Source organism: Colius striatus, chromosome 12 (genome assembly GCF_028858725.1).
Source record: "Colius striatus isolate bColStr4 chromosome 12, bColStr4.1.hap1, whole genome shotgun sequence".
NCBI lineage: Eukaryota > Metazoa > Chordata > Aves > Coliiformes > Coliidae > Colius > Colius striatus.
Genome location: NC_084770.1, coordinates 8,925,286 through 8,950,701, shown reverse-complemented (window position 1 = coordinate 8,950,701; position 25,416 = coordinate 8,925,286). Strand labels below are relative to the sequence as shown.

Below are 25,416 nucleotides of genomic sequence, written 5' to 3'. Positions count from 1 at the left end.
TTCCTGATTGGCTGTTGGCAGTAGAAACACAATTCTTTTACTAAGACAGTAACTAAATGTCTTGTGTATCTGAATTACAAAGCACATTTGATCCCACTCCAAAGTGTTCTGGTTTTGAAGTGTCTCTTCTGACTAGTGACCTCAGGAGCTGTGTGCCACTGACAGTATAGGTCACTAGGTAAAAACCAATCATGAAACATCCACCCATAAGTCTTGTTTAAATCTCTTCAGCACTTCTGAGGTGGTTAGCAAACAGGATTAGAGTATGAGCCTCCTGCTTTATCAAGTGTGACTGTCCCAGCCTTCCTCCTGGGCCACAGGAACATCAGGTAAAGGAGCATCTTATTCCCAGAGAGAGTGAGGCTGGAGAAAGAGGATGTCAGAAGGTCATAGCAGGCTTTCTCCTGAACCTACAGATTACTTGGGAGGTACTGGAAGAAGGACTCTTGGACCTGTGAAGTGGTTCTGAGGAGATGCTTTTCATTTATGTCTTACTCCCCGTTTGCACCCCACCTAAGGATGGGGAAATCTTCATTTGGTAGCTCCAGGCCATGAAAACCACAGTGCTTCCTCAGCCATTCTTCAATGTACGGAGATTTACTACTGCATGCAATCATGCCACACAGAGCAGAAGTGAGGGATGCCACATATGCATCCCAGTGTCCTGGAGGGCAGCTGGAACAAATGGTAGATTACCAGCGCATGGTCTGTGTCTGGGCTGTGAACACTGGGCAACATGTTGTATTGTTACATAGCAGGGATATTAAATGCTTGTTGTAGCTGCCTTTTAAACTTCCAGAGAGAGGAGGTTGCTCATTTGTATGGACTGTGTTGTGTCTGATTAACTGTACATGTTACACTGAGTACAGCCTGACTTATATGCTGAAATAGAACTAAATTTAATTGTAAATCTCTTTTTGCTTCGTTGGTGAGACACAGTGCTGTTTTACTGCTCTCTGTAGATTACCTCCTAGTTTCTTTATACTTCAAAAGAACTTTTTGATGTGGCTCTAGCTTTACATTTCCTTACAGCTGAATGGATACCTGGTACTTGAGCAAAATTAGAGCTGTATTAAATACATGAAGAAGGAAAAGGGCCCGAAGAGCAGTAAGTTGGACTTGCTGTGCACTAGTACAAGAGGAGAGTTCAAACTGTGAAAAGTAAGAGTATGAATAAGGCGGGCAGCCCCAGCATGGCTCTCTCCTGTCCCTCTGTGCCTCCTCCTTCCATGGCTCTGGGCAGAGAGTTCTTTGCCCTCCAGATTTTCCCCATTCAAAATCAGCCAAGATCCTCCGTTCCGGACTAAGCAGTCAAAGAGGAACTAGAGATGTGTGTCTCCAGCAGCTCTTCAAAGCTGGAGCTGAACTGGAGTGGTCTGGATTGCCCCCTGGATGGGTTTCTCCTCCACAGCAGTCCAGTGAGGCTAGGGACACAGCCTTCTGCTTTGGCTTGTCAGTTGGGAAGCCTGCAAATGCCTCTTGGCACCACTCCCCGTGCAAAACTGGACAGGAATTCCTGAAGAAATCACAGAAGTGTGAGGCTGATCATGTCCTCACGTGGTCATTTTGTCCATCTCCCTGCTCCGAGGCAAGTTCTACTTATCCTTAGATCATCCTTGGCAAATTATGTCCAGCTTTTCCTTAAAATCTTCTGAGATCTCCCCCTGTCCTGAGTAGCTAGTATTTGGCTGTCCTTTACTATGACAATCTTCCTGAATATCTAAACTAACTCTGAAAATCTAATTATTTAATCTAGCAAGAGATGAGTCTGATTTCTTCTGTTCTTTAGCCAGAGTAGGAGAACCAGTTGGCCATCTTATTTTGAGTATTGTAAGAGTTGATACGATTCCCTTCAGCCCTCTCTTTTCTAGTTTAAACAAACACAGTTATTCAGCTTTTCCTCGTGGGTCATGTTTTCCAGACTTCTCATCTCTTGCCATTTAGGTTGCACCTTCCTGGAGCCTGAGCTCCAGCTGAGGACTTGCTAACAGTGAGTCAAGCAGAATCATTTCCTCCCCAGCCTTTGGGTCCTGTGGCTCAGAGTGACAGTCACATTTTTGGCAAGAGGAAACTCAACCTGCAGTTAGCTACATCTCCTCCTATCATACACCACCTTGGCCACTACTTTCCCATATAGAATTGTTTCCCACAGCCACTAAGTGCAGCATTTGACTGAATTGCACATGGCCATTTCAGACTATTTGTCTGGCTTTGTATCTTTCCTCTAAAACAGGTGTCTCCACCAGTTCAGTGTCATGAACACCTCTCAGTTGCTCTCCACCCTGTTATCCAAGCTGCTAACAAAACCATGAATATTTTGGGCTCCCCAGGATGGACACTGAAGCACTGACACATACTTAGGGCTCGACCCTTCAGCCCATTGTTAATGAACTTTATTTCTCAGTATCTCATGGGAAGCTCTGTCAAAGGCCTAAATATGCCAGATTAGCTGTTTCTCTCTTGTTCCCCAGAGCATTTCCCTGTCAGGAAGCAAATGAGATTAGTTGGATAGGATCTTCCCCTGACAGATCCACGTTAGTTGCTCCTTATCACCTTATTATCCCCACAGTACTTACAAACTGATTAACAATTTTTCTCTCGCATCTGTCCATGTATTCTGGTTGTGTTGACTGGCCTGTAATTCTCTGCGTCTCTAATTCCTTGACTCCTCCTTTTTTGCCTTCTCAGGTGCTGTCTCCACAGCTTGGTAACTGGAGCTGGAGGTGTCCCACATGTGAGCACTTTGCAAGCATAGGCTGAAGGGTTAGTGGTGGTTGCCTGCTGCCCCATGCAGAGACAGTGCTGAGACTCTGGTACAGGCACTGCAGATCATGTTCCTGTAAATAAAACACAAAATTGAGAGAACTAGTATCACCACCCATCTAATGATGCCTCTCTTGAGTTTCCTGCCCCTGGAGAGTTAGAGGTGGCATTGACTGGTAGTGGGCAATCACCTAGTTGCAGTGGATTGCAGATTATCTCTTTGTGTATGAGTCTTTTGCCACCACAATATCCACAAAGGAAATAACAGGACTTTGTGTGAGGGCCAGGTGCCAGACTCTTAGCAAGGGGTATTTCTTCTGAAACCCAGGTAGTGGAATGCCTGCAAGTGAGGGAGTCTGTTTAATGAGTTTGCCAATGCCCTCTCAGAGGAGAGGTAGAGTTGAAGGGAACTGTGTGCTTACATTGAAACCTGACTCAGTTGAGGCTCTAGACAGTTTGAAATGGCAATGCTTAAAAAAAAAAGCGTTTTCTGACCATCCCCCTGAGTTTCCAGGATTGGTCTGTCTTTGCTGTTTCACAGACACAACTGCAGCTGGCAGAAGCCCTCAAAGATGGATATGGTTGGATGCAAGACACAGCAGTGACAATTGCTCTTCAGTCATCCTAGGGCCAGACAGCCTGGTCTCTCCTTTCCCTGTTTCAGACAGAAAATACATGGATTAATGCTTTTATCGCCCTAGCAGTCTGCCCAGTGAGAGGTGCTTCTTTCCAGGATGGAGCTTCAGATTGAAGGAGACTTAGAGGACTTCAGAGAGCCAGCACTGCAGCCCCTGGGCATTGTTCTCTCTCTCACACCTGGAGGAAGGAGACTTTGGAAGAATTCCTGATTTGCCATGGCTGGGGAAATACACTATGCACAAAGACTGTGTCTCTTTATGGAGTTTAAATCCCCTGGTCTCATCAGTGACAGAATTGCTTCCCTGTGGCTGAGCCAAAAAGAGTCCTAGCAAAGTCAGAGCCATTGTCTCTATCCACACAAACCTGTACTTTATTCAGGACAGTAATGCAGCACATTTTTCCAGCCTGGATAAATGACTGTTTTCAGATTGTGACAGAAGGAGAATGGGGGGAGACAGAGCAATTTTGGGTTAATGCCTGAAAAATTTCTCTGACAACTCTGAAAGCTGGGACATGAGAGACTGGAAGATGGGCAGTGTGGCTCCCAAACCTGCATGCCTCTGCCACCCCTGCCAGAGGGACTAGTGGGTGCCCCATCTCTCCCTGCCATGTTGGAGTTCGTGTTGCACACTGTTCAGGAGCCCTGTGTCACCCAGATGGGTTTCTCCAAAGCAGTCATCCAGCACCGCTGCTTTGCCCCTTCCTTGTATCTCAGAGAGAATTTGAACCAAAGCTCACATTTGAGTCTGTGTTTGGAGCTACTGAGGAAATCTAGACTGGATCCACACCAGATAATCTCTGCTTCAGCATAGATCTCCATTGCACTGAAATTGAGCACAGACCTGGACACAGTGATTTCGTCAGAGCAGATGCTTCTCTCTGACACATTGGAGGTGCAGGGCTGTAGCACTCTCCCACTCTTCTTGCCATGTGCCTCCATTTCCCTCCAAGCCCTGCTCAGAGCCATCTCCCTGGCCTCAGCCAGCAGAGCTCTGCTCCAGTCTGTCCCAGCCCAGCAGAGCCCGCAGGCACTGAAGAGCATGTCTTACATAAGGCAGGCATTCAAGGGCTTTACATGTCAGAGTGGATTTTCCTTCCTCTCCTGGGAGCCTGATAAAAAGCGTGTGCATTGTGAGGCATTCAAAGGCAGGAGACAGGACCATAGTGAGGGCTGACTTGAATACTGGCCTGAGTTCAAGTCAGTAACGGTTCAACATTGCTTGACCTCACCGAAAAAGCCATCTGAGACTGAAAACAACGTGGTCAGATGGGGGAAACCTTTTGGAAAGATCATTCTGTGCTCCTCAACAAGGATGAAGAAAATGAGCTGGTAAGAAGTAGGGGACCATGCTGTGTTTTGGTTTCCTATGCACCTCTTTTCTTACATGCCCATTCTGGATATTCTTTCCTTTCTTCACCTTCACTCCCCATTTGGGCACTATCTCTTCAACATAAGCTTGGTGAAGGCAATACCCTGCATAAGTCCTTGCTGACTTTGAGATTGATTTTTGCAAAGTAAAGGCTCAATGGGGAATGTACTACTTCAGTCTAAAGGAACGAAACCTGGAAGATACCTCTTTGCCCACCAGAAGTCATCTGGCCAGGTAGCAGTGTCCCTTTCCCCACTGTCTGTTCCATTGTCTTTTCCACACTAATTGTAAGGATCTTCACTAATGGGCACACTTTTCCTTACTGCATCATCATGTATCAGAAAGTGAGTAGTAAGGAAAGTGCTTACAAATTAGTTTTATCCTAGACAATTGTCTGAAGTAGTGTTTAAATCACTTCTCCTGGACTGCAAGGGTGTTTGCTGCTTAGCAGGTCTGGGAAGATTGGACAGATGACCAAAGTCTACTGCACATCCCAGGACAGCAATCCCTTGTTTCTCAGTCTTTTACAGCATCTCTTACAGAGCTACTCTGTCCTTACAGGGGTTTTTTATTAACGTTAATTGAATCTACATTCTGTCTTTGATTTGGATTGATTATTGATCACATGCAGTAGCCTGGAAGGGCTGCGCTGAGTGCTTTGCAAACACAATGAGTTGGAAACTCTTCTACCTGCTAACATGGCATGATTACACACTCTGTAAGGATTTTTCCTCCAGCTTTCTCTGCAAGGAACAACTGAAATACAGATATTTCCAGTGCTCCCCTCTGCATGGGTGTAAAATACAGTCCTGTCACTCCTGTATTTGCTAGAGATAAACGTGCTGCATGCACTGGAAGCAGTGGCACACTCCCACAGGACAGGAGCCTTTGGTCTCTGCATGCAGAGGCTGCTACAGGGTGCTTCCCCGCAACAATGGTGTCACTTTTTGCTTAGCTTTGGAGATTGAGGAAGTGATGCAGGACTTCAGAGTGTGCACAGGTGGGAGAGATCCTGCCCTGCAAAGCACACCTGCACCTCTGTATCAGGATTATTTACAGGGCTACTAATATCAGGGGCGCTGCAGGTTCCTTGCTTGCCTTCAGTAAATTCTTGCTTATGTTTGCTTCCTGCTCAGGTGGACTTGTTCTAGACTAGGGAGTTCAGGCCAGTTGCAGCAGTCAGGTGCAATTCAGATACAGAAAAAAAAAAAAAAAAGAAGACTCTGCTATGGGAGACAGGTAAGGAGTCACCTAGGGATCATCTGTGTCATGCTGATTGCTGGAGACACTGTTCTTCAGGAGTCACTAGCTGGGATGTGGGTATGACTCTCAATGCCTGTCTCTACTTGCATAAGAAGCAATGGGGATGCTGACTCCTTGCTGAGGATGAAGGGCTAGGATGTATGGATGGTAAAGTGAGGCTGTTTTCACAATCAGCAGGAGCCTGTGTATTCCTGAGAAGCTGTACTCACTTCCAGTAGACACCTCCTTTATCCCATTCAGCCCATGGCAGAGAATGGCTGTGGTTCTGCTCTGATTGGTGTTGGCCCTGCCTGCCCTCTGCAAGGCTGTCTGTGTCAGGCTGAGTGGGGTCCTGTTTGCTGGAACAGCCTTGTTTCCCAGAACTGCACATCCTGAAAAAGCTCTTCTTACTGCAGACAGGCTCAGTGGGGTAAATCAGCCATTGTCATGGTTCATCCCAGCTGACAAGAAGCACCAGGCAGCCACTCATTTCTCCTCCCACAGGCCTTGCAACAGAAAATCAAAACTTGTGGGTTAAGAACAAATATAACTAAACTAAAATATGATAACAGGAAGATGAATAAAGTATAACAGTAGTAATTAAGAGAAACAAAACCCAAGAAAAAAACCCTGCAGTGGTGATGCCCAATGCAATTGCTTCCCCCACTGCTGACTGATGCCTGAGCAGCAATTCACCACTTCCAGTCAACCCCACCTCAGTTTATACAACTGGCCATGATGTTCTATGGTATGGAATAGACTTTTGACTAGTTGGGGTCAGCTGTCCTGGCCATATTCCCTCCCAGCTTCTTGGGGACACACCGGCTTCCCTAACCCTCAGCTCACTTACTGCTGGGGCAGGAGGAGAAGCACAAACAGCCTTAGTGCTGTGCAAGCACTGCTCAGCAATAACCAAAATACTCCTGTGCCATCAATGTTCTCTTTAGCATAAACCCAAAATCTCCAGTGCTCTCCTGTGAGCACAGGCTGTGCACTACCCAGGCTGCCTCTGCTCCCTGCCTGTGCAGACACAGCTCATTGGCCCTGTGTTTCAGCTGAGAGGGGTCAGGCTGCTGCAGTCAAGGCCATCTTTCTGCCCTGGGGCCTTGGGCTCCTGTACTTGGCTAGGGGTGAGGGCCCACCATGACCTGGCTATACTGAGGTCCTGCTGCCTCTGGGTCGGGGTGCCAATCCACCACCCTGCACATCAGGAGCTCACAGCACTACTCCACTTATTTAACCCAGCCCTTTTAGACATGCACAATGTGCTACTGGTTATCTGCCATTGTGCCTAATGCATTTTTGGATTCCTGAGTTGCTGTGCTTAGCACAGAGCTGTGTGCTAGAGACCCACTTGCTGGCAACAGACCATATTCAGCTCATGCTAGACCTTCCCAAGTGCTCTCACTGTGCAACTCCTGGCCTTAAAATCACCCAGCCCTAATGTTACAGCTCTTCTCCAGCCTTCCCCCACAACCTTTGGCTGCAGATTTAAGCCTTCCTAGTCCCTTATGTGGTGATAGATGAGTTGTGGTCCCATACACCTCTTGTTACTCCAGCTGCCCCCATAATAGGCTCCTTGTTTTCCTAGGTCTTCATTGGAATGTATTTATAAAAATGCTGCTATGAAAAGGCAAGCAAATAAATGTCCTTAGTTGTTTAGACACTGTGGTTTGTTCCCCCACCCTGAAAACACCATTTGTAGTTGTCAATTTAAACTTCTGTGGCCTCTGAAGGAATAGCATTTTGTATACAGCAGGGCTGCACATCTGAAAACTATAGAGCTGATTTGAAGTGGATTTTGCTAAACTGGTATAAGGGCTGCATGATTACTTCAGTTGAGCTGCATTGATTTCAGCTTAGGTTATGTTGATTATGATCAGAGTTTAGATAAATCAAGTTAATTGCTCTCTTAAACCTAAATAGATGCTTACTCCTCTGACTTTTAAATCACTTGAAAATGATATTTAAAGATGAATCAGTACAGTTGTTTGTAGAAGCCCTGTCCAAAGAGCTCTGCTTTGTTGCAAACTGTCCTGTAAAGCACCAGTCATTCTGGCATTTCTCTGACATGTATTTTGGATCTGGGGGTTCCTCATTTTAATTTTCTATAGGATTTAAAACACCATTTCTTCCTCCTTCACTCCATAAGCTGTGACAACAGATTACACTATCCCACCACATTGTGTACTTTAGCTGGCAAACTATTCTGGAAAAACATTCAATGTAGTCACAAGTAGATGTACAAGAATATTTTCATTTACTTTATCTCTCTTTGGGCTTTTTAGAGTGAGGAAATGCTGAGAGGCGGCTGGAAGGTGCCCTACATAGGGAAACAAATAGATCAGTCCAGCAGGAATTGACACCTGATGGGAAACAATTGTTTGTTTTTTGTGCTTTGGGGCTTTTCATTTTTTTTTCTGCAGTAGATGCAACACAAAATCCCACCCAAACCCTCTTTTTCTAAGTTTTCATTTCAGCCTTAAAATACAATTCTTTTCCCAACTAAACTTTTATACAATCTGCCATAGCATGGGTGGCACAAAGTGAATCCCAGTGGGGGAACGCCAGAATCCCAGCTTGATGCCTGTGTGGAAGCAGAAAGGGACAGATAGACAGCTGCTGAGAGGTGGATGCAGAGCTGCAGGGTCCCACCAAGGCTGTTGTCTCACTGCTGAGAGCTATGGCCAGGCTAGATGTGGGTGATATTTTCAAAGGGTTGGCATCTCTTGATGCTGTGGGCATCCCCCCTCTCCCTCATGCCCTGCAGGGCGCTGAGAGGGCTGGAAAAGTACCCAGTGTGTTGAGATAGGTCCAATTATGCCACAAGCCCCAATAGACAGGTTTAAAACAAACCAAAGGGTACAAAAAGCTTAAGAGGGAAAAAACTAAATCTATGGACATACCAATCTCCTCCCCAGACAATGGAGCATCACTGAATAGATGACTGTTGGGCTATCAAAATGAAATGACCAGTAGGGAAGATGGCAGAACACCTGGGGAATAAGTTGGAGGTATAGAGCAAGATAAAAAACTCCTTCCAGATTTATGTGGTATAAGGTGTATGTGATGGAAGATAACATACCAGTCAGTACCATGCCTGGTACCTGTGAGGAGGTGCTTGGCAGTTTTCTTTCCCTGAGGCAGATTCCATGCCCCAGCTACAAGGTGGATTTCAGCAGTCAGCACTGAGCTCGCGTGGAAATATCCTCGTTGGTGGCAGGCAGGGCTGTTTGGTGCTAGCACTGCAGAGAGAGGTGTTGCCATGACAGGTCAGCTGCAGTCTTGATGGTAAAAGCTCCAGATTGGAGTTAATTCTTGATTAGTCTTGGGAGAGCTGAAGTAAGAATGCTCCTCTGTCAGCAGCACCCTCTTTTCAGCAGCTCTGCTGTATTCTTAACTGTATTTTTACTAATCAGCAAACTCTCATTTGCAAAAATGACCTTATTACGAGGGAAGACTTCAGTCAAAAGCCTTTCTTCTCAATAAGCCCGGGCTTCCTGATCAACCGATGCCAAGGTTTGTTGGGTTTGTGTGGAGCTGTTGCTGGTAATGAGGAAGGGGCTGTAATGGTGCCTTCAGTAAGAAGTTGCTTGAAATTTTCCCCAGCTCTACATCAGACTCATCTGTGAGGCTGAGCCGACTGGGCACCTCTGTGATCATCTTTTAAGAAGGAGAAGCCAGAAGAGGAGGGTTGTTCTTTCTGGGAGGTTATGGGAGGAGTTGGCTGAGAGAGAAGCAACCATGCAGACCTCCAGGTCAGTGAGGGAAGAGAGAAGGAAGTGTGCTGGAGCAGAGACCCCTCTGCATCCCATGGAGGGCAACGGTGGAGCTGAGATCTGCTGACAGCTTGTGGAGATCCCCGTAGCAGAAGGGTTGGCTGTGACAGGAGAGGCTGTGACTCTGTGTGGGGGTGGCATTGGAGCAGAATGTGCTGGGAGTTCTGCTGCTGCTGAGGAGGCCCATGGGGATGGGTCTGTGAGGAGCTGGAGCAGCCCTTGGGAAGGACTCAGGTTGGTGAGGTTCATTAGGGACTGTATCCCATGGGAGGGACCCTACGTTGGAACATAACAAGAATACAAGGAGTCCTTCTCCCCTGAGAAGAAGAAAGTGTCAGAGACAATCTGTGAGGGACTGACTGCATCCCCCCTTCCATGTCCCATTGCACCAGTGATGGAGTGGAGATATCAGGAGCAGTGAGCTGAGCCCGGGAAGAAGCGAGGGGTAGGGGAAGGAGATATTAAAGTGCTGGTTGTATTTTTCTCATCGTCTAGCTCCAGTTTTGCTCTCTATCTGTTCTGTTTCTAGTTGGTTGTAGAAGAAACTGTTCTTGTTTTCTTCCCTAAATTGAGTTTGTTTTACCCAGTGTAGTGGGTCTGGGACGGTAGTGATTTTCCACAGCAGCTCCTGCAGTGCTGTGCTTACTGTTGATATCAATATTATGACTACCGCTTGCACAACATCGGGGCTGTCCCTCCAGCATTCCTTCCCCCACCTTCACCAATAGCTGTGAGTGGGCATGATCTTGGGAGGGACTATGGCCAGGACAGCTGACCCAGGCTGACCAAGGAGATATTCCATACCATATGACGTCAGCTCAGGAATATAAACTGGGGGAAAGGAGCAGGAAGGGGAGGCGAGATTCATTTCTGGCCTTCCCAAAGCAACCGCTACGCGTACTGAAGCCCTGCTTCTCGGGAGGTGGCCGGACATCGCTGCTGATGGGAAGTAGAGAGTAACAGCTTATCTGCTTCTGCTTTGCTTCCCGCGCGCGCGGCTTTGCTGCTTATTTACTTATTAAACTGCTTTTATCTCAACCCACGAGATTCCCATCTTATTTTCTCCCCTTCCCTGGCTTGCTTCTCGGGAGGTGGGGGGTAAAGCGGTGTGGTGGGCACCTGGCATCCAGCCAGGCTCAAACTACCACACCCAGAACTGTAATTGACAGTGAGCTCTTTCTGCCCTTGTCTCAATCCACGAGGCCCTTGGTTATCTTTTCTCCTCCCATCTTGCTGGGGCCTCTGCCATCCTACAGAAGGTGGGTGTGTGGGGAGCGTAAATGAGTAGCTGTGTGGTGCTTCATTGTTGGTGGGGCTTAAACCACGACACAAGGTCAAACTTGTTAACCAAGAATGCTTTCCCTTTGCTGTACAGGAGATTTTTGGCTACAAAACCCAAGGCTGCCGAAAGGCCTTGTGCATTGCTGGATACATCTTGTCCTGTGGGGCTCTGCTGCTGCTGTTTCACTGGAAGCCAGAGTGGGATGTGTGGGCAAACTGCACCCGCTGCAGCCTGGAAGAAGCGGATGTTGTTCTGCTCAGAACAACGGTAGGGGAACCCTCTTTGCCCACTGCTCTTTGCAGAACCTGTTCTTTTCAGAGACAGAGCAGCCTGCCTGTCTTTGTGTGATATATGAGGTTAATAACACTTTCCTGATTTGGAAGCAGAGCAGTAGAGATGAGTCAACCTTCAGAAGATCAACCGTTTTTATTTGCAGAGTTTGAAATACTACATAAAAGACCATGTTGACACTAACAAGAGCACAGCTACTCTGCCTGAAGGCTGGGCACCAAGCAGACTTCAGGCATTGCTGCTTCCTCTCCATAGGCTCCTGTAGCTGCCCTTTGCCAATAATATGTTCTGCAAAGCAGCTCTGCCTCATCCCTTCCTTTATGTGCATGGAGTGCAGACAATTAACTTCAGTGGAGGAATCATCTTTAGAAGCTCTGGCTGTTAGTAGCCTTTCTGCTTTGAAGTTATTGGGGAACACTTGAGGTGATGGGTTTTAGAAAGCTAGATTTCAGGTATTAATTATATTCCAGGTCTCCTATGACTGTATTTATTCCTTATTATTTATTGACTCCCATTACTATGACTGTAAATTAACATCCAACTCAATGCTAAAAGAGCAAATGCTTAAGACACTTAATGCTGAATACCGTAATGATAGTCCCAAAATAAACACACTCAAACCATTATATGAGTAATCCATTGCTCATTGCACCTGGTTGCTTTGGACTAAGCTGATTAAAGGACAAGTCACTCTGCATATATAGCAATAAAGCTGAGTTGCGTTTATCTATGGGTGTATAGCAGATAACAGTGTTAAAGGAGTTTAGTAGAGCAAAGTAGCTCGTGCTGAGGGCTCAATGTTCACTCCAGAAATATTTCAGAGAGTTTTTACTTCCAACTAGCTCAAGTCTGATCCCATAGATGGAATGTCCATCCAAATCTTCTGGTTTAGTTTCATCTTCTCTGAAGTTGCTCTGCAGCGTGAACCAAAGCAAATGGAGATGACTGCAAGATTGACTTCTAAGTGTTTTACTGATTGGTACTAAAACAGATACCAACATCCCTGTTACTAGGGACTTCACATTTGCTATGACTGCAATGATGCCACAGAACCGTAGCTCTCTGATATATACTTCCCAGAGTTGGGAAACATGTTCATAGGCAACATTTTGGGCTTGTCACTGTGCTGTGCTCTGTTTCTCTAGGATGAGTTTCAGAGATATACCCGGAAGAAGGTGACCTGGATTGATTTGTCCACGTTGGCACTATCTGTTGGTAGTAGTTCAGATGGTCCTCTTGTAGCTGATAAGGACTCTGTGATAAACAGAGCCATAATGAAGCCACAATTAAAGGTAATTAATTTCTGAAATGGAGGAGAAGGATGGCAGAGAAGCAGTGAGTGGAAATGGGAGTCTCATTTGGAGGCTCCCAAGGGTGCTCTGCCATTATCTTCTTGCAAATCCTGTTTCAATAAGCTAAAGTATTTTCTTAAAACATGTGGATGCACTTCTGTAACAGTGAGATTATTTCCCCTTGAACAGCAAAAGGAGTGTTTGCTATTTGTTCTTGCAGATGAGATGTATCCAGGTGCAGAAAATCCGTTATGTTTGGGACTTTTCTGTAAAAGAATTCAAGAAAGTTGGGTGAGTGTCAACAGCCTGTTACAAACCCCTTTGTGATAGGGGTCTCCCTTGTCTGAACCTTCTCCTGTTATTCTAGATCATTAGAAGACAGCAACACTTGTCAAAACATACACCACAAATTTGGAGGTGGCCTGACACGGGAGGAACGAAAGATCAGGTACAGTCTATATATGAGTAGACATAAGAGCTAAGTGTAGTGTTGTGACTTATTAATTCTTCCTTTCAAATTTGTGTAAACCTTTCACTAGTCATCTTGTTAGTGAGGCAGCACAAACTGCATGGGTGAACTTGGAAACATGCAAAATTGTTATTCTGATTGTTAACTGGTTGAAGGGAAGGTAGAGAGCTGTGATCAATGGGGTAGGGTCTAGCTGGAGGCCTGTGTCTAGTGGAGTCCCTCAGGGATCAGTGCTGGGACCAGAACTGTTCAATATATTCATTAATGACCTTGATGAGGGAACAGAGGGCACTGTCAGCAAGTTTGCTGATGATACTAAACTGGGGAGAGTGACTGACACACCAGAAGGCTGTGCTGCCATTCAACAAGACCTGGACAGGCTGGAGGATTGGGCAAAGAGAAATCTAATTAAATTCAACAAGGTCAAGTGTAGAGTCTTGCATCTGGGAAAGAATAAACCATGTTCCAGTACAGGCTGGGGAATGAACTCTTAGAGAGTAGTGTAGGGGAAAGGGACCCGAGGGTCAGGGTGCACAGCAGGATGAGCATGAGCCAGCAATGTGCCCTCATGGCCAAGAAGGCCAATGGCATCCTGGGGTGTATTAGAAGGGCTGTGGGCAGTAGGTCAAGAGAGGTTCTCTTCCCCCTCTACTTTGCCCTTGTGTAACCACATCTGGAATATTGTGTTCAGTCCTGGGCCCCTCAGCTCAAGAAGGACAGGGAGCTGCTGGAGAGAGTTCAGCACGTGGCCACAAAGATGCTGAAGGGAGTGGAGCATCTCCCTTATGATGAAAGGCTGAGGGAGCTGGGGCTCTTTAGCTTGGAGGAGACTGAGGGGTGACCTCATTAATGTTTACAAATACATAAAGGGTGGGTGTCAGGAGGATGGAGCCAGGCTGTTCTCAGTGATCGCCAATGATAGGACAAGGGGCAACAGTTATAAGCTGGAACACAAGAGGTTCCAAAGAAACACAAGGAAAAACTTCTTCCCTGTGAGAGTGGGGGAGCACTGGAAGGGGCTGCCCAAGTGGGTTGTGGAAGATCCCTTCCAACCCTTAAGATTCTGTGATTTATTGAGCTCATCTTTTCAGTGATGTCAGGCAAAGTCTGGGGAACGTGCCATCAGTTTCACCTGGGGTTTAGGGCACAGCAAGCCGTGATTGGCTTCCTTTGCCATTTTCTCCTTAAAGGCACTCTGGAAAGCTCATCACAGGTTTTAGCAGCAAACTGATGACCTTTTCAGGAAGGAAACAGTAAAATTCTGTCTCTGAAAAAAGTCCTCTTAGATAAAATATCTTTATTTGTCCTACTCAGCCATACAGTGCCCCAGGACTTTTTTAGATTAGTGATAATGTTATTTGGGTGCAGATTTTTCCCCTCAAAGACTTACCCTATGTGACTAAACTGTAATATGGGGAACTCTTGTCTTACTTCCTACAGGCAGCTGGTGTGTGGGCCTAATGCCATCAAAGTTGAAATTCGTCCTATTTGGAAGTTGCTTTTAAAAGAGGTCAGTAAGTCAGACTAGCACTTGGTGGGACAAGTTCAAACTGTTTTGAAAACTTTACTTGGACACAGTGGGATGGGGTTGTTGATGCTTCATAGGCATAAGCCATAGAGGAAAGTTGGTGAACCTCCTTTATTGCTATTAGACTTTCTTGGCAGAAGGTTACAGAGAAGAATAGGAACCTAGAGGATGCTTGGTGCTGCATACTTATAGCAGCAGTGTGAGGGACTGATGTCTTCCACTGCTCTAGGCCCTTATTCTCAACTGAATACCTCCTGTGAGCTGGAACAACTTGCCTGATGACTGAGCAGTGACATACACCTGGAGTGCTCATGCTTTCTGGAGTTTCTGGGACTGAACACATCAGTGACCTTGTCCTTACATGTATATCCATTATAACGATCTGCAGTAAAAATCTTATTGGTACAACTAAGGCACACTTGTTCCACTCTAATAGCCTTGCTTTAGTAGTCCAAAGCTAATTCAAAGCATTGAACAGGCTTGCATCTGACCTCAACAGCAGAGTGAACTGGGAGTGTGCTTTAGAATGGAGAAAAACATTTGCAAAATTCCTATTTTATCATTGCCTTGTTCACCTTGAACTTCGTTGTATCCTGTGACGTACACACAAGATAATTTTTCTCCTGCACAAATAATGACAAACAAGACTGTGTTTTTTTTCCTTTAGAGGACAAACCAAACATCTTGTAAATAAGAAGAGACTTTAATGACTGGTTACTTGCTGAGTTTGCATATAGAAAGGCTGGACATATATTTTTGCCAACCCTTATGTATAGGCTTTGCATACAGGATACTGGCATGTCATCTGTCTTCACTTTAGTGGATTACGGATGCTACATGGATGCCTTTAAAATAGAAAAGAGCTACGAATGTTGGGACTCCAAGCTAACATGTGTCTGAACTTCCAGTGGAGTTTGTTTGAAACCCTTCAAAACACTCCAGGGCTCCTGGAAATTGGTTGGATTTGATATTACCAACCTTTCAGTGCCCTCTGGAGATGGTTTTGAAGAGAACTCCAGTGTAGCACTCAAAAAAGTTTATTTAATTTGAACCATGCACTTCCATCCAAGGCTGAAGCTTCATGTCTGAAATATTAATGGTGATGCCTGCAGGCAGACTGGCCCTCAGAAGCTTGTGGTATTTCAGTCCAGATACAGCTTCAGTGCCCAAAGGCTAGCACCCTGATTTAGTGTCTATCTCTTCGTCCTAGTGAATGTCGAAGGAGGTATTAAATTTTCATTGAGGGACCAAATTTGTCAGATGAATAATTCATTTCAGTTCCAATCCATATGCAGAAAGCTCTTTCAGTGGCTATTTTAGTTATGCCAGTTCTACAGAGAAGCCTGTCATTCCTTCAGGCCGGCCAAGTGGTGGGCAAGTCTGACAAACTTCATCTGATTCTTTTGTTGCTAGCTAGACAGTACAATAACCAGCATTATGTTCTTGCACTTTAGTGGGGATTGTGGCCTGTTGTATGAAATGTTCTCCCTTTTTCCCACGCTCACCTCTCCTGATGCATGTTACATTTGTGTTTGCAGATTTTAAACCCCTCCTATGCATTCCAAGCCTTCAGCCTCATGCTGTGGCTGAGCCAAGGCTATATTGAATATTCAGTGGCCATCATAATTCTGTCAACCATTTCTGTTGGCTTCACAGTGTACCACCTCAGACAGGTGAGTCTGCCATGCAGCCTGCCAGCTCCCCATCCTGCTCTCTGCTAGCTATTCCATCCACCACAGACACAAATAGCTGTTTATTTGCTCTTTCTGGTTATTTTTTATTGCTATGTATTCTGCTGTGTACAGATTTATTGCTTTAGAAGAGTTAAAAGGGTTGTATCTCGGGTCTTGAACTTCCCAAGAATTAAAGATTGAAGTTTGATACCTGGGTTTGTAAGACTCTATAAAGGTGGACTGAATCTCTGAGTCTGCTTCCTACTGTAATTTCAGGAGGATTCGTTCCTCTTAAGGTTTGCAAAATAACAGATCTTAACAGCAAACAGAAACATGACATTTCATTTCTCAAATGTGTTCAACGCTTTTGTCATGGATACAGCTGCTTGGAAGAATTTTCTAATTCTCAGCTAACACTCAGCTCATTCACCTTTTGACCTAAAGCACTCACCTGTGATAAACCTGAAAGCTTCAGCCTTCGTGGCAAAGGCAAACAGATTGAACTGAGCCCTCTGCAATGTTTGCCTGCCATTCAGTATCCTCACGCAGCAGGTGCTTCCTGCTGGAATTTGCAGAATGCTCTTGCTGGGAATTTGGAAAGCACTTTCTTGATTTATGAACCAAATATAAATACACAAGGAAGGCAAAAATCACGTGGAGAAAATAGGGAAATAATAGGCAAAAAGAGAGAAACTATGTGAATGAAAGTACAGATGGGAAAGAGCGATAGGAACAGGAGTCTGGCAGGCAACACTTTAGTCTCTCAGGTCTGAATATTAGGTACCTCATTCTTCTGTATTGCTAAGATTTAAAAGTGAAAGTGAACCAGGGATTCCACAGTCATGGTAAATGTTTTGTTAATCTTCAGGAAAAATATCAAGGTTGGAGGGCAGTGAGAATTACAGCTCCTGCAGACAGTGTGAAGGGATAGCAGCTCTGGGGTGCACTGACCTGATTGTCATGCTCCTGTGCTGCTTCAAAGCCAGGCACATCTCACATTGCTTTCAAATGCTCTGCTAAAATCATTGGTCCTACACTGAATTACTGGGAAAGGGCAAGATTCAGTACTTTGAAAGGTTCCTCGAGAAGGTGGAGTAGCAAACTTCTCCGTGAAGTGCTGCTCAGGAGGAGGAAATAATTTGTCCTTGTAAGAGCTGGCTTTTGTTTGAAAACTCTGCTTTTCCCTGGACTGGTAGAGACAGGGAGCATATTCCCTGTGCACGTCGCAGTCTCCCAGACCTGTAGGACTTGGGTCAGTATGCGCTCCTGGGTGTGCTGTGCTGATGAGGCACTCCTGCACACCCTCTGCCCTGCATGCTTCTGTGGCTACCTCTTGGATCTCAATGAGGGCTTTGTGAGCAGCTGGGGCTTTTGCCAGCACAGGTGTGTTGGCTGTGCATCACATTTCTGTATCTCTGACTAACATCTGGAGGATGACTAGCACTCCCATGTTGAACAAGCATTTGTATCTCTTTGAGCATACCTTTGTACTCAACAAGTTGGTGTCTGTCCTAATGTTGCAGAGCCCAGACCAGATATGGTCCCTTCAGCTTGCTTAGGCAAGGCCAGTTTTATTGTGTGACTGATAACTTTGGCAGGAAGAATGAAAATGTTTGAGGCCTCCAAATATTCTTCAAACTGGCTTGACATCTTCACACGAACAGTGCTAATGAGGGAACCCACACTCGGGGATTAGTTTTTTGCAACTGCAGCTTTTAAATGGAGATAAGATATTCTCTCTAATGGCCTTGCAATGACAGTTGACATCATCGTTGCCTCACGATATGTAATTAGACTGCAAAAACTCACAACCACCCAGCTAAATTAGGATGTCTGTTTTCCTTCTTGCAATAGCAGTTTTGTAGCAATAGCTTGGTTGTCCTGCTGATCACCTCCTTGCAAGGATAAAACTGTTGAGCACAAGAAACCCTCAAGTCTGAGGAGGCTGGCATGAAGCAGGAATAGCCTCTTGAAGGTTGAGGGAGATAGAGCAACATGAATTGGAAGCAAACAGAAGATTAGGTCCGTGTTCCCATGGTAGCTTGTTCTCAGTTAACTCGACAAACTCGTATCCTGTCTTCTAAGTGATGTGAAACCTCCCCTGGATAACTCAACAGAGTTCAGTTTCCGTGATGTTAGCATGACCACTGAGTTGTAACCCACTGCTTCACTTGAGTATTGGTGTTGAAACGCTGCAATTGCTTTCCCACCAACAGCAGTCTACCAAGCTGCACAACTTTGTTGAGGAGCATAACAAAGTCCGGGTTACAGTCTGTACGAAGAGCGAAGGTGAGTCATCTGCCTCTCGTTTTCTTCACCAGCCTATATAATTAACTAACATGTTGAAATATATCCGGTGTTGCATAGCTCCCATTGATTTCTGCTGCTGAAACCTCCAGGATGAGCTTCAGGGAGAATGGGGCAGAGGGAGGTGAAGGGTAGGGTGGTGAGAGGTATGGGCACAGCCTCCGCGGTGCATCTGGATCATTGTCTGGATCTGTGGCACCTGTAATGATACAGGTGAACGTGGTAATTTGTGTTAACAGGAGAGACAGCTTGGAAAATTTAATTTCACAAACTAGCAACTAGATAACAACTCTGGCCTTCTGAGACCTGCTTCCCAGCTGTGCTGCAGGCTTCTTTCACAATCTTGTCAAGTAGCTTGTGAACAATGTGTAGATACTTGGTTCCCACCAAGGTACATGCTTTCTATACTGCGTCTCAGTTCCTTGCCCATAAAACGGAGGTTGTAGCTATTTTTGCCTCCCAAAGATGTTGAAATGGCCAATTGCTAGGGTGATGAGAGATGTAAAGACCTTGGGCAGGTTTACTTGGTCAAAGTTTTTTATGGACACTAAGCAAATGAAACTGAAGACAGACACTTGAAAGGGGATGTTTAGACAAGGGCTGATCTCTGTGTTTTTGCTCTTCAGACAGTATTATTTCTAAGAATCACTGCCCTTAAATCATGCAATTTAGTGATGCTCTGTGCCTTGAGACTTTATTTAGTTGGCCAGAACTTATGAACAAGAAAAGTTAATTTTTGTATTGTTCTACAGGTTGCAAAGAGCTGGAGTCTTTTTACCTAGTCCCTGGAGACCTGTTTCTTTTAGATGGAAAAAAACTTGCTCTCCCGTGTGATGCTGTCTTGATTGAAGGAAGCTGCATTGTGAATGAAGGGATGCTCACAGGTGGAACCTTGGAATTTGAAATGTTAAAGGCCTATGCAAGTTCCCTGTCAGGGAGATGTCTCTATATGTTCTGACAGCAAATTGTTTACTATTTATTTGAGTAGTTTGCAGCAGTAGGAGGTGGAAGAACTGTGGCTTGAATAATTCATCTGTCTTGCTCTTTTGAACAGTGCCACTGTGTAATATGCATTTCTTATCTACATTAAGAATGAGTAGGATTAATAGGCTGTCAGGAATAGAAAGTGAAAACACTCAAATGCACCAAATATGTATTTTTTTTTACTTTTTAGATTCTGCTCCTGTAGCAGCTCTGCTCATGCAGGCAATGTATGAGCACAGAGGTCAGTGTTACACTTAAACATCAAGCCACTACAAGGCATGAACTTGGGTCAGGGGCAAAATTGGATCCAAGCTCTTGGATACAAAATGCACAGAGAAACCATCTGATGTACTCTGAAACTAAAACTATAATGGCTGCCACCATAAATCCACATGTGTAAGCATAAAACCAAGCTAATTAGTCAGGCAAGCTTGAGCACCTAAAGGGTGCCGTCACTTTCTAATATGTACAATCTGACAGACTTCTAAACCTCCTTTAAGTGAAGCTGCATGATGTTGTTCTTAGGTGAAAGCATTCCAGTGACTAAAACCCCCCTGCCCCTCACGGAGAGTCTGCTGCCCTGGAAAATGCACAGTATGGAAGACTACCGGAGCCACGTGCTTTTCTGTGGGACAGAAGTCATCCAGACGAAGCCGACGGGCAGAGGGCCGGTGCGAGCTGTTGTGCTGCACTCCGGTACTCCTTTGATCATTTGCTACCCATCAGAGAGAAAGCAGCAGCCCCAGAGGCTGCTAGGAATGCTGGTAGGAATGCTGGTTTCTCTTAGTAGTTCAAGTCCAGCGCAGGTCTGTTGTCCCTGAGAAGTGCTCGTTGTCACCTGATGGCTGCGGTGATGTTCCCTGTTCTCAAACAGCACAGGTACAGTATGATGCTGATGTGACACATAGGCAATGTGTGGTACATATTTTCCTGCAGGCTTCAACACAGCTAAAGGTGACCTGGTGAGATCCATCCTCTACCCCAAGCCAGTGAAATTCAAACTCCACAGAGATGCCTTCAAGTTCATCATAGCCCTCTCTATCATTGGCATGTTTGGGCTCATCTACACCCTGTTTGTGTTCGTGTCCCACAAGGTAAGTATGAGGAATGGCAGTTGCCAGCTCTGAGCCCTCAGTCAAGATCCTCAGAATATTGTTCACATCTGTAATTCAGTTTGCAGATGCCAGAAATGGGGGCGGGGGGCAGGTGAACAGAGCAAAGCAGAATAAATCTTTCATCCCCAGGGGCAGAGCTTGGGGTGTGTTGCTGCTGGGCAGGAGGTTCAGACCCCCTGAGAGTAGTGGTAGCAGGGCAGGGAGGCTGTTCCAACCCCAGTGGCCCTGTTTCTCTTGCTGTTTCCAGAAGCCAGTGGCAGATGTGGTGGCTATGTCTCTCCTCCTCCTCACTTTGCCTGTGCCTACTATTCTCACTTCTGCCTTGACAACAAACACTCTTCATATCCAAAGGAGACTGAAGAAAAAGAAGATTTTCTGCATCAAGCCACAGAGGATTAATATCTGTGGGCAGATCAACCTCGTTTGCTTTGACAAAGTAAGGTGCATCCTGGGGCACTGAAGTATGCTAGGGGCTGCTAGGAACACGGGGTATGTTTTCCACCCCACCTACCCTTCTCTAACCCCATGTGCCCATGCAGCAGGATCACACTGTGGGCAGGAGGCTTTCCTTACTCTGCCTGGGACCTGGGGGACCACTGGGGATGTGCAGGAGAAAGGGGTGGACAATAGTAAGGTAAAAAGATATTTCTTTACATTTAGACAGGCACGCTGACAGAAAATGGACTGGACCTGTGGGGTGTCGTCCCTTCTGAGGGAAGCTGGTAAGGAAAGATTTCATTTAGCAAGAACTAATCTCCAGTGTGAATGTACTGCCTGAAGGAGGAAGGCAGTTGCATAGGATACGGAGAGACAGCAAATAGCATGCAGCGAGAGATGTTTGGGTGTATTTGAGGGGGCAGAGGGAAATGGGTGCCTCTGCTCCCTGCTCAGCTCCTTTCCTCTGAGGAGGGCACCTGGGCACTGCTGTGGCAGGAGTAGCTGTAAAGGTCACTGTTAATTGAAGGCAAACAGAAGGCAGCAGCAGCACAAGAGCTTTCAATTACCCTGAGGGGATTTGCAGAATATGCACAGAGCTTTTCAATTATGGCATTCTCAGCATAGTTCAATAAATATTCTTAATCTAGTCAATAAACCTTTCATTATTTAAATGTTAGGATAGTGCTCCTTCTGTTGAAATTAAGTGTTGCTGACTTTGGTTCCTGACAAATCTCACCTATTTTCTGTAAATGCTGTGAAAAGAAACATCTGAGAGCACAGATCAGACCTGCAAAGCCTGAGTGTCCTTGGGGTCTCCCTCAAACCCATGGCAGGCTCCATCTCAAATCCAAACCCAAAGACAATTGAAATCAAGACATAACCACTATGTCAGAACTAAACTGGACTATATCTGGAGCTATTCTATTGAATTCATACCACTGTGATAGAGTAACAGACTTCAGCTCTGCAGGACATATTGTGCCAAACTCAAACTATTAATCTTAAGCAGTGACCAGGGCAAATCACACACCCTATACCAGCTCCCAGGTTTTATTAGTGGTTGTTACTGTAACAGATGCTTCAACACCACAGAGATAATTGTGTCATAACAAACGAAAGAAAGAATTCATTGCAAGAGGAGAAAAATCACATTCCCAACACTTCCTCAAGGAACAGAGAGAAAATTACTATCTGATCCAAACTAATGAGATGAGATTAATGAGTGTCAACCAATAAAATACTCTTCCAGTGTGACCAAACCACAAGCACATAGAAAAAGTCTCTTCAAGGCAGGCCATGCTTGAGTAGGTTCATGTTGAACAGGTTTAGAGCCTGCCAAAAGCAGACAGCTCGTGGTAGAGCCAGAAGCACTTCCATCAAGTTGGCCTTGAAGGTAGTGTCTGCTCACGTGAGCAGTAGAACAAAACCAGACTCAAAGATATCAGAATAAGTTCATGTAATAAAAAAACCTCAGCAAACTATGGAGACATAAGGCTGTCCTTGCAGACGTGTCTGATCTACAGCTGGCTGGGAAGCAGTGCTGGTGGCTTGCCAAAACGCGAGGAGGAGCTGTTGCTGTCCGTATTGATCTCATTAGCCTATTTGCATAATTACTTTCTTTAAATGTTTGTGGTTTTTAAACATGTTATAAGACTGTCTGTCAGCTGGGCTGGGTACTGTGAGGCAGTGACAGGGAAGGAATTTCATTCAACTCGTGAAATAGCCTATTGTACACTTAATAAGATATGAATGCTGGCTTTATGTGGCGTTTAGCAGTTTCTCAGTGTCTCTGAAGTATTAATTAATTAATAAGCCAATTATGACCAGGCTGTGAGAATGAGGTATAATTTGCTGGAAACAGAACAGGCTTGGATAGCCCAGAGGGACAACAGGTCCTGGATTCATTTTTGCTTTTAATAGAGCTGCGAGCTGTCATGCTGCTCATTTCCAGATGCATTTCCCTGTGCTTGTGTTAGTAACAGAGGATGCTATTTGTGATCAAAGGTAAATAAAATCTATTAAATTGTCTCCTTAACATGCCAGCCTAAATGGTAATGGGCTGTGTTCTGGTCTGCCAAACACAGCTTGTCAGCCAGCCAGTTTCTTAGGGGGGCAAAAATGTGTGTGTGAGAATAGAAGACTCTGAGAAATAACTTCCATGATAAAACTATAGAGACTTCACCCAACTCAGCTTTGCATATGTTTGCTCTGTACTGTGGGGCCAAGGAGAGAATAAACTTCAAGGTTTTCCACAGAATGAAATTGAGACACAGACCTTTGACAGTGTGCCTTGGTGTAAATCTATAGGATTCAACCAATGTACTCATTTTTGAAACCCAGATGTGAGTGACAAGCATTTGGTATCTTGTGGCTGTGTAGCTAAATCTACAACTGGAAGTGAAGCTCGGGTTCCTCATGGATCCTCTATTGCCCTTGAGGGTACAGAGTGTGGGCTGCCAGTGTTTGTCTACCCCAGTGGATGCAGAGCACCAGCCCAAGCAGATGAGCCCCTTCCCACACTGCAGCTTCACCAATCTTCCCCTACAGCACTTTGCCAGACCTCTTTGAGATCACTGCTGCAAGTTGTTTACTCTCCAATAGTGCTTTGTCTAATGCCTCTGTTTTACCATTTCAGTTACTCTGAGTCAAGTTGTACTTGTACCAATTAATTTGGGGATAATTTTGGGCCTCCTGAATACATCTGGCCTGTTACAAGAAGGATGGGTAGGACAGCGTGTTGCTTGCTGTTATTTGGCTCAGCTCCACTTAGTGCAGCAGGGCAGCACCTGTATGCACCAGCTGAGGACTTGTGTCTCTGCATGTCTCTTGTAAGCAATCTCACTAACCCTCTGCTCCTAATCAGGTTTCAGAAAATCCATAAATTCCCATCCAGCACTCCTCTGCCCTGGGGACCTATGTGTGGAGCCATGGCAAGCTGTCATTCACTGGTTGTTTTGGACAAGAAGATTCAAGGAGATCCACTGGACTTGAAGATGTTTGAAGGCACACACTGGGTAATGTGACTGGCGTCCTCTGCACACATCCAGAGCACAGACACTTCCAACTCAAGTTCAAATACATGCCTGGGAGGGAAACTCCTTTTCAGTCCCAGTCATAATAGCTGGCATTTGCTCTGTTATTCCTGAGTGTGTGGCAGATTTACAGCACTCCGTCTGCTTTTTGATAGTCTGGCAATCATTTTCCTTAGGGCTGCCTGCATTTGTTCTCTTAATTTGATTTGTAAACAGTAGAGTGTAAGGAAGCAGAAGGGAAGCTTGGTTGCTGCTCGCTGGAAGCAGGTAATCAGACCATGCTGTTGGCTGTGTGATGCACACTCTGCAAGTCAGCCAAGGAAACACACACAGGTTTTTATGCCCCTGTGATGAAGGCTGTTATCTCCAATTAGCAAGGGGACATCCCTATGGAGAAACCATGGCTGCAGCCTCCATTTGAGTGAACAGCAAGTCTCAGACCTAGGGAGGAAGTGAGAGATTAAGCCTCAGGGCTCATTTGTGATGATGGAGAGTTGTTTGGGTGGAGGCAGGATGAAAGGAGGCACGAGAAAGATAAAGGGCTGCTCTTCTCCCTGGCAAGTCCTAGCCTGGAAGGGCTTTGTGTCTCTTCAGTTGACTGCTTCATCTTTCTGCTTCAACCTTTTGCTCAAGAGAGATTAATCAGTAAGTAAAAGAGATGGCAGCTCTTTCAGTGACACTGTGGGAAGGCATCAGGCTGGTGCTCACTCCTGTGGAAGAGCAGGCACCAGCACAGCTGCATGATGGCAGAAGGGGACTACGAGGGGGAATGAGCCTTGACAGCACATACAGTAACAGAGCTGGAGGGCTAAAAGCATCCTACACCGAAAATTACCACCCTGTTTCTGCACAGAACTTCAGTGAGAGTTTCTTAAAAGCAGGAGACTGGAAGATATAACTAGCTAGATAAGGATAATTATTTCTCTTTCCCTCTGTCATTGATTGGGCATTACATTTATGTGGAGCTTGATTTTAGAGAAACCACAAAATTTGACACGAGTTTTTAGTCTCATCAAGTCAAGAGATACAGGCCCATGTAGGCTTCTGCTAAAGACAAGGCTGCAACAAGACTATTGTTGATGCTGAATAGGAAGACCTATGAGATCATAAAAAACCTATTATATCATTTTGCAACTGGGTGCCAACAGGAAGGGGGAAACACACTCCCAAGTGCTGCTGCTCCTGCTTTAACAGACAGCTGTGAAGCCAAAA

At 45.5% G+C, this 25,416-nt stretch overlaps 1 protein-coding gene across 3 annotated transcripts in view; it reads left to right on the top strand.

Annotated features, from left to right (window-relative positions):
• The first annotated feature begins 4,669 nt into the window (after positions 1-4,669).
• Positions 4,670-25,416, top strand: part of LOC104561897 (probable cation-transporting ATPase 13A5) — a 36,591-nt gene continuing 15,844 nt past the window's right edge. For all 3 annotated transcript variants that reach the window (XM_010207754.2, XM_062006179.1, XM_062006178.1), the window contains exons 1-14: positions 4,670-4,732; positions 11,169-11,342; positions 12,512-12,658; positions 12,879-12,949; positions 13,026-13,106; positions 14,568-14,637; positions 16,194-16,328; positions 18,545-18,617; positions 19,388-19,519; positions 20,145-20,315; positions 20,556-20,713; positions 20,982-21,170; positions 21,395-21,456; positions 24,036-24,186. In XM_010207754.2, the coding sequence (XP_010206056.2) occupies positions 4,670-4,732; positions 11,169-11,342; positions 12,512-12,658; positions 12,879-12,949; positions 13,026-13,106; positions 14,568-14,637; positions 16,194-16,328; positions 18,545-18,617; positions 19,388-19,519; positions 20,145-20,315; positions 20,556-20,713; positions 20,982-21,170; positions 21,395-21,456; positions 24,036-24,186 (1,677 nt within the window). The remainder of the gene's footprint in view (positions 4,733-11,168; positions 11,343-12,511; positions 12,659-12,878; positions 12,950-13,025; positions 13,107-14,567; positions 14,638-16,193; positions 16,329-18,544; positions 18,618-19,387; positions 19,520-20,144; positions 20,316-20,555; positions 20,714-20,981; positions 21,171-21,394; positions 21,457-24,035; positions 24,187-25,416) is intronic.